This window comes from Dermacentor silvarum, chromosome 8, assembly GCF_013339745.2.
Source record: "Dermacentor silvarum isolate Dsil-2018 chromosome 8, BIME_Dsil_1.4, whole genome shotgun sequence".
NCBI lineage: Eukaryota > Metazoa > Arthropoda > Arachnida > Ixodida > Ixodidae > Dermacentor > Dermacentor silvarum.
The window spans coordinates 57,824,715-57,833,941 of NC_051161.1; the positions used below are offsets into that span (position 1 = coordinate 57,824,715).

Below are 9,227 nucleotides of genomic sequence, written 5' to 3' on the forward strand. Positions count from 1 at the left end.
GCATTCACAGGTGACAAATAACTTGAGCATAACTTCACGGATATAAACCTCTTTGCCTAACACCAGTATAGGAGACCCATACCAATAATGTTCGCATTTATTTGGGACCATCTGTATCCACCCGAACTTGGTTCATAGTGATCGTATGGGAAGCGTTATGACGGCATGTTGCTTGTTCAGGACTGAACTTAGCGAGAGATTGATAATTGTGGACCTAAATATGGCTAATCGGTGCGCAATTAGTGCGCAATCAACTTTAGAAGCTAATGAATATATATATATATATATATATATATATATATATATATATCGGACGAGAGAGAGAGAGTGATCGTGAAGAAAGGGGCGCTATTTCCTGCAACCCTGCAGGGAGTACGGCTCAGCCCTTTCTAATGCATATAGCATGCGCAACCTGTTAAAGTTGCTTGCGATTAGAAAGGTACGCGTGCTGCGGCGCTGACCGCAGTGTCGCCATAAACCGAGTACAGATACAAAGGGAGAGAGAGAGAGAAATGAGCACTCAGTGCACAAATTTCGTTCTCTCAGCTGTGGAATTCAACACCATTATCTATCCAAGCACAATGAGAAAATTGCTCTACCGAAGTAAATGTCTATGCGAAATCTTTTCACCGGTGATCAACGAAAGGTAACACGCATTGGTTGACGCTGCGCACCCGGATATCCCCGTCCACCCCAACCACATAACGTAGATGCGAGAAGGACGATTGTACCGGGCAGCTTTGTCGCGAGCTACAGCTGCGCTCGACATGAGTATGCTCGAAGCCGACAGAGGATGTTCTGCAGTAAATGATTTGTCAATGACTTATAGGGTAGGCCTTGTTACAATCCGTACGCTGAAAACTCACACGGCGGTGGTGATCGATTAGAGGTAGCGTTTAGGGCGTATCGCGAAAGTTCACCCCCTGCACCAAGAAGAAGTGCCACTAACCGCCCTTCTCCCCTTTGCCTCGCGATACCTGCACTAGATCACACTGCCGCCTGTAACCAGCACCCAAACCTCCCCACTATAATCCCTAACCGACGGCTACTGAAAGATGAATATCAGTACGAGAAGAGCAGCCGAAACCAGGCGCGTGGTCTTTTCCCTCTCTCTTCCCCTGCGTCGTGGCGTGCGCAGCACCAGCCCGGGCAGTTCCTGACCGAGCAGGCGTCCATGCCCTACCAGTCTCGTACTTCGCCGGCGGACACGACGGCAGCCACTCGCGGCACGAGACGCGCGACGCCAACGGCCGCGTCTCGGGACACTACACGCTGGCCACGGACGAAGGCTCGCAGCGGGTCGTCTGCTACGTGGCCGACGAGCACGGGTTCCGGGCCTGGGTCGACACCAACGAGCAGGGCACCGACAACCAGGACCCCGCCGACGTCAGCGTCCGCTCCACGGCGCCCGGCACGGCGGGAGTGCCGCGCGGACCAATCAAGGGCGTCTGCGGCAGCCCCCCGCCCCCGGCGGGTCCTCCGGCCCAGACCCAGATCCTGGTGACGTCGCCGCCCGTCGTCATACCGGCGCCAGTACGCAAGCCCGCCTACGTGCCACCGCCGGCCGTCCATCATGAGGAGGTCATCGTGCCTCCTCCGGTTGTCAAGGTGAGAGATCCAGCCGGCAGGCTTATTAAGGCTCGTCGTTCAGTCGACCTTCAAGTCTTTTGAGCGAAAACGCCTTGACGAACACGAAGGTACAAAAACTATCATCATCAATGGCTCATACCCCTGTAAGCAAGCAAGATGAAGGATAGATATGGTTGATAAAGCGAATTAAAACCGACGATAAAGCGAAACAAGTGGATGGATCAGGCGAGTTAAACGGCAATATAATGACTAAGCGATTAAGAGGATGACTAAGCGAATTAGACTAGTCGAATTAAGAGGATGAGTAAGCGAATTAGAGCTATGGGCTCGGCGAAGTAACACTAAGCGAATTAAGGGGGATTACTAAGCGGAGGATGACTAAGCGAAGTAGACTAAGTGATTTAAGGAGGACGTGTACGTCACGTGTCCGTCTGTAATGCATCGGTACTTGGGCTTTCGCCTTCAAGTCGTCTTAGGGAAAACATAGGAGACCTGTCAATTTTATTCATTGATGCGTTAGCATTAGGAGTGTCCAAGTGGAAAAAAGTGCGTTGCATCAATAAAGCTTTCAATACAACGACATCGTGCGTACTGAGCTGAGCTACGTACGGTTACCTCCGCGATACATTTTGCCCTTGCCTTGCGCCTAGGCCTGGGGGCCGCATTGTAACATCGTAGAGCCCTTGAGCAACTTCTAACAGCTGAAGCTGCCACGGCGGCGAATTCACGTCGGGTGCGGTGGACGCCTCGCGAGAAATATATTTCCATTTAACAAGTTCTCCACGATTCTTATCAGCATGGTGAAATTGGAGATCCGAATGAGCAATGCGTCGGTTGATGGCCGCGAATGCTTTGTTTAGAGCTATTACTCTCTCTGGGGATAATCGGTGACAGTAAGCAAGTAAGAACACTAAAAAATGAAGACTGGTAGAGCGAACATAGCAAATCTTCATTTTGCAGCAACTCACCGTTACTTGAAGATACCCGTGCGTGCTTATAGCTTTGATATCGGCAGATTTTATTCATGAGTTTCATTGCTTATAGCGTAGCACGGCAACTGCACAAAAGTCCTTGCTATACAAATTTATCCACAGGGTTAAATATTCTGAAGGAACGCTTTCCTTAGGAGAAACATGCTATTGCAAGACATTCGATCAGTTCTGACTACCAAGACTTTGTTATTTTCTTTTACCGAGGGCCGAAGTATACGGGTAGACGCGCAAGAAATCCCGAATCCTGTTCTCGACAAAATACGCCCATCTCGGTGGGAAATCAGACCCGTGACCTCGCAATAAACATCAGAACACCAGAACCCCTGAGCCACCATTACCAGGCAGTTCTTGAAACAGGCAGTTCTCCACTCTGTACAGCCTTCCCGGTAACTGATTGCAATTTACGAAATATTGCAACAAATGAGGCATGGACGGCGGCAGCAGCATTTGTAAACACGCCTTGTGGTGGTTCGTTCAACCACAATAAGCTAGAAAAGTTTCTGCGCTTTATGCTGTTCTCATCTGTGGAAATGGAAGGAATGACATTACAATCGTGAGTATGTTGCTGACGACGCCTTTGCACCAGCAGCTCAGTTCAACGTATCCATTATCAACAACAATAGTACTATGCGTTCTGGTTCCACTAAACGTCGTAAGATGGCGCCCCTACCAACACTGCAGATCACGCGTCTTCGTCTCGTCTCCAGTATCCCGGTACTTCGTAAATTAGTAACACTTACGCGGACAAGCTAAAGACACGGGTAGTGTGCATACTACCGGACAGTTGAGCGGTAAGTTATTTCTAACGCCAATGTCACCGCAACCCTCCCCTATCCCCGTCGTCGCAGGTGTACCCTCCCCCCGTGCAGCAAGTCGTGGTGACGCCGCCGCCGCGCCGGGTGTCCTACGTACCCCCCGAGCCGCCGACGTACGTCGAGCCACCCCCCGTGCGGACCTACGTGCGCAAGGTGGTCGTCAAAAAGCCCATCAACAGCTACCACGTGCCTCCACCCGAGCCGGTAAAGACCTACTATGTGCATCCGCCGCAGCCAGCCAAGACCTACTACGTCCCTCCACCGCAACCTGCCAAGACCTACTACGTTCCTCCGCCGTCTCCACCAAAGACCTACTACGTTCCCTCCCAGGTACGTGCCCTGTCTCTTGTTTAACTAAGAATATAAGACACCTAGTATAGCTCATCTTCTTAAGCAACCGCAAGATTCTCCGTTAACCGGAAAATGTTACTTACGTAGGTACGTACATCGAATCACCGAGAGGTGGAGAGACAAAGAAAACTACTCAAAAACGGCATTTTTTAGTATGAATGAGTCGAGGGCAACGCCTCCTGGAGCGGGCATACGTATAGTAATATGTATGCCTCGCTCAATCAGGACCCACGGGCTATTCCGCGACAGGTGGTGGAGCCATCACTGGGCGTTGCCCGGTGGCCTCCGTCCCCGGGAGTCCTCGAGCCAATGGTTAAACAGTCTGAAGTTCACCTACTAGGGAAACAACGCTGAAGATTCGCCAAGGCAAGGCGGAAGCGCCTTTTGTCGTCCACCTCGTCTTGTCCTGTCTCGCGCGCTGTTCGCATAATGCTCATTGGAGTGTTGCCATAACTTCAGTGATCTGACGAGAACCAGCGCATTCAGCACGACACCACCGAAGGCCCCGCTATGTTCGCGATAAGTTTGGTCTATATGCGATCCAAGTGGGGCTCTTTGCACTTGTCATTCCCGCTTACACTCTACTGCCGTTTCTCACGATGACGCCGATGTGTGCGCAGCCCGTGGTGGTGGAGCCTCCGCGCCGACGTCCGCCGCCGACTCGCCGCGTGTCGTACCAGCCGGCACGCGAGGAAGTGCTGCCCCCTTCGCGGCCAACGTACTACGACACACCGCCGACGCCGCCCAGGCCTGCGGCCGTGCAGGAGGTGTACGTGCCTTCCAGACCCGTGTACCGCGGCTCCTCGTGCTCGGGCTACTGCGGACCTAAGGTGACGGCACGCGTCGAGCCGCGGCCGGAGCCTCCTTCGTACGTCAAGACACGCCAGGACGTCAGCTACTCGGTCAGGAGGGGACCCTACGTTGCACCAAGGTATCTATATGTCTAACCATCCTGCGACCGACGCAGTGTCACTAGAAAGCCGACCTTTATCAGTCGCCCTTTTTGTCCTTTACCTGATTGCGATAGCACGTTGTACTTAGTGTTTGCACCGGTTGTTGACGCGTCTTGTCTGAAGCCACTGGTGCGTCATGTGTGCCTCCAATATCTGTAATTAAGCAAAATGCTACTTAAGACCGCTAGTTATATACTGACTGTTTCTATTGATTCGAGCCATCTTCTCTGAAGCCTCTCGTGTGTCATGTAAAATCGTGCAAGGAAAAAAAAAACCGAAAAGGCGGAAATAGGCACAAATGTTCGCACTGAAGTCTCGGTGGCAAAACTGGTCATGGCGCCAGAATACCATGCCGTCGGAAAGCAAAAGATTCAACACGGTGCGCAGTTCTGCGCCTTGCTATATGGTGGGAGTTCGCCATAATGCAGATGAAGTGGCAATGGATGAGTAAGACGAACGTCAGCGGCACCACGTACAAGGGAGACCAGATTTTGCCATCGCAAATCCTTTCAATCGCGTTTTATGCTGGCAGGAGAGCGTTTCTTTTTATCTGTTAAGTAGTCATTATGAAACTGATTTCGCGCATATATCCACTTTCAAGGAGATTACCCTACCAAACTGAAGCATTTATCGATCACACTGTTCCCTCCAAGAAATAATTGCTTTAAATATTCTCATTTTCCAAAAACAATAATTTGCTAGAATAATATTTTAGAAGAAACTGACACAATATTCGTTATCATGTTCTGAATTGCAGCTTTCATCGCGATCTTTTCCGACGTGTGTTTTTTTTCTTTTTGTTTTTTTATCTCAGTTTAAATAACATACATTTGCAGTCAATTGGGTTTGCTTAATGCTTGTTGTGGTGCTTGTACTATTCCTGCAAATATATGGTGTAAGATCGGAGAGTGTCAAGGGAAAGTATATATATTTTTTTGGTTGCACTAAACATGCCCTAGAATTACAGAGACATCTTAAAGTCCTACGGCAGTGCGTACCGGACATTCTCGCCTCGAGATCCTGGAAAAATAAGTTTAACTATACGCGGTCGCCCTTCGCAGGTACGAACCGTGGACCCAGTCGTCGTACAAGACGTACCGCGCGTACAACGAGCCGTCGGAGCCGTGGCGTCCCAAGGGCGACGTCCCGATCGGCGTCTCGTACAAGATGAGCATCTCCCGGGGTCCCGGAGGGCCCTACCCGTGGCAGGAGGAAGTGGTCAGCCGGCCCGGTCCTTATTACCGGCACGCGCAGCCGTCGACGCCGCCCTCGGGACCGCGCTACTACAGGTCAGACGAAGACGACTCCCTTTGTCGAGTAGCCGCTCTCTATATCAGCGCTAATAGTCGATTTGACCAAGCCAACCACGCCATGCCCCTGAACGTCTTTGGCAGCACTGGCTATGTTTGGCAGCACTGGGGATGTTAACCAGAAAATCTATTATTTGGCTGTCGTACGCTGGGATTAAGGGCAAAAGGAAAATACATAGAAAAAAGGAAAAGGATACAGTTATAATGTGTGCTGTAAACGCTTGCACAAGCTCGCACTCGCCCGTCGGTTTACAAAAGTGCCTCCCCTGCCTTCTGGACCGATGAGCAGCGCGTACGGTGTTTCAGTAGCGTCTGCAGGTGCGGTCAGTGGATGATCGTTTGGTTGCCGTGATCCATCGAATATTGATTGCCTTTGCATGCAAAACCGCGAAAAATGACCCGACAGATTGTCTGCGGTCTCTTCGAAGCCGCAGACATCACACGCAGCACTGTCAACCATTTCACTTAGTGCTGAATAAGCTCTCGTCAAAGGCGAAATTAAAAGTATCTCAAACAGGTAATTCACGTAAACGTGATGCCACAAACTTGTACATTCTTCGTCTTCGCGAGAGATTCCCCGTCCGCACTACTTCGAGAGCCATAGATACTCTGTATTCAAAGTGCTGGTAATTGGAAGACTTTTGGTGAAGCTATCCTTAGCTGTTATACCGCAAGTCTGCTCATACCGACAAATCCGTGTTCTTGCACCCAACAAGTTGTGAACAGCAAAACTGTTGCCCAAGTGTGTTTTCCAATTGAACAACACAAAAAGAAGTTTGAAACCTACTCGTGCATTGCCACGGACGCTTACTTGGGACCACAAGGGTGGCAAGTCGGGCTAGTTGGCTGAAGTTGATTTAAAGACACCTTAAAGGGCACCGGAACACATACAAAATTTTACAGAAAGGCAGACAGCGCAGCGCTTCGCTCACAACTGAAAATTTTTATTGAACACAAAAGCTGTACAGGTAGTCTGTGTTCCGGTGCGCTTCAAGATCTGTTCAACATAAACCATTAGGGGCGAATGCGAATATATCAAACCAAAGTAAAGTGAACTAACCTCTATATCGAACACGTGAAACGTAGTCGGCGGTGCTCATATATGTGAAATAATCCCTTCATTTAGCGAACGGGGCATTGATTATATCGAACTCGGTCGGGGTGTCCGTTTGGGGCCTCGGGGTTTCGCCCGATGCTTCAGGAGTCAGGACGTACTTTCTGCGGGGGATGTGATGAGCCCCAATTAAGCGATACATCCACTTCGTAAGTTATGTTATGATTTTTTCTAGCTGCATGATGTCCCGGTGCATTTTTAAATAGATATTGCGAGAACAGGCAAGAGAATGACGTTTTGAGGACGCACAGGGGGGGGGTCCCTATCTCACAGGCTTGACGGGTACAAGTTAACGGCGCAAAGTTGAGGCCTCTGGCTGATAAATACATGCGAGAAGCACTGCGGCATGGTGCCTAGAGTTCACTAATAAACAGAACAAGAATATTGTTTTGCTAATTAGACTGATAACTGAGCATAACGTGCATAGTTATCGGGCGTCCTGTCGTCTCTGTCTCTTTTTTTTTTTTTGCGAACCACTGTAAAGAGCTAATGTAGGTCAAGACAGATGATTTGATTAGGGATGAAACGCTCCCTATATGCTCGTCCTACAGGTAATGGAAGTTTGGAAAGCAAGAGAGAACGAGAAAAAGCGAGATAATGTGGTATCGCCGTGATCACATTCCCGCACAACTCTTCGTGACGTCGCGTATTTTTACAGCCTTTGTTCAGGGCTGGTCCATAAATAAATTTGGATTACACTGATTTCAAATTCAACAGTGACTAAACCCAGCCATTTTTGTGAAGTCTACCTGCATAGAAACGGCAGAAAAACGCGAAGATACCGGGAAATTATATATATATATATATATATATATATATATATATCACTAGAAAGCTTTAACTTGTTCGCAAACTTCTTACCGGGCTAAAGTAGCGGCACCTTAGAACGATTTGTCCAACTAGACTGCGTTTGAATAATTTTTGTATCGCGTGAGCGTTTTCGTCTATGCAAAATCATGAAAGGACTGCATCATTAACGATTATGCCTGATCCGGTAACCTGGTATTCCGAAAACGCTGCTACGTTTGCGGACAAGATAAAGCTCCCATGGTTTGGGCGCGTAAGGACTTGGCATCCAAGCTCTCGGTTAAAATGTTCCCTTATCTGCGCATCCAATGAATGATCTAGCTGCCATGCAGCCAAAGTTCATTCAACTCGTTCCTTTGACCCCGCTTCAAGTTAGAGCTCCGACGTATGCGCTAAACTCTAATCATCTGGCACGTGCAGGCCCGCTGAATCTGCGCCCGAGCCGGTCTACCCGTCACGATCCCAGGGAGGCTACGCCAAGAACGACCTGCAAGACGACGACGACGACACGTACGACTTCAAGAGGCCCAGCTACGGCTGAGCGCCCTCGAACTAACGCTGGGCCCCGACTGGCGACTCGGCAAGGCAGGATCTCTCGCGAACCAGGCAGCTATACCTACTCTACCCTTCCTCCCTATTTCAACAGCTTTGTCAATAAAAGAAAACACGCTTCTTCTATGTCGTTGGACAGCCGTCATGTACACTCGCAACGCTATACTTACAAGCTGTGTTCCATCGCAATTGTGTGTCCTCCGTGTGTGTGCTGTCCGTGGAACTTCTTATACCATACCACCAGTGCTGCATATTTTGGGAGACGCGGCGTGCTACACGCGACTGTGTGTCGTCATATTGCCCTCGAACTCCGTGTGCGCTGCTGCTTCCACATAGTACATAAAGCCCCTCAATGCCATAGACCACTGCTTCCGACTTGAAGACGAGCGGCCATATTCACAAAGCTTTTCTTTCGTAAGTGCGGTTTGCCATTGGCCGGCCGCCTTAGATAATAATATGTCTTGCATCCGGATTGGCCGAAATTCTTGCTTACGAACAATTCTAGCGTAAGAATTGTTGTGAATTCTGGCCGAGGTTCTTTGTCAGCGACGTCAGTAAGCCTCCCGATGAACTTACTTATGGCGAATTCGGCAAATTGCACCGGTGCGCACCGGGGTGCCCTGGGGCGACGATGATTGAATAAAACGGCGCATCAGGGCGCGCTGGTGTGCACCGGTGCCATTTGCCTTATTCGCGATTATAATTTAATTTAACATTTTCCTTTAGATGCAACAAACGTCATC

The 9,227-nt window shown here is 49.6% G+C and overlaps 1 protein-coding gene across 1 annotated transcript; it reads left to right on the forward strand.

Annotated features, from left to right (window-relative positions):
• The first annotated feature begins 3,239 nt into the window (after positions 1 to 3,239).
• On the forward strand, positions 3,240 to 8,473 carry LOC119462141 (uncharacterized). Its single transcript, XM_049672851.1, has 5 exons — positions 3,240 to 3,296; positions 3,431 to 3,727; positions 4,369 to 4,679; positions 5,763 to 5,990; positions 8,353 to 8,473. The coding sequence occupies exons 1-5, from the start codon at positions 3,240 to 3,242 to the stop codon at positions 8,471 to 8,473; spliced, it is 1,014 nt and encodes a 337-aa protein (XP_049528808.1).
• Positions 8,474 to 9,227: the final 754 nt, after the last annotated feature.

Bases quoted from the DNA above. Each gene is read 5' to 3' on its own strand.
- LOC119462141 (XM_049672851.1), top strand. From the start codon at position 3,240: ATGGCGCCCCTACCAACACTGCAGATCACGCGTCTTCGTCTCGTCTCC. The intron at 3,297-3,430 runs GTACTTCGTAAA...CCGTCGTCGCAG, and splicing joins GTCTCGTCTCCAGTATCCCG to GTGTACCCTCCCCCCGTGCA. The intron at 4,680-5,762 runs GTATCTATATGT...CGCCCTTCGCAG, and splicing joins GGACCCTACGTTGCACCAAG to GTACGAACCGTGGACCCAGT.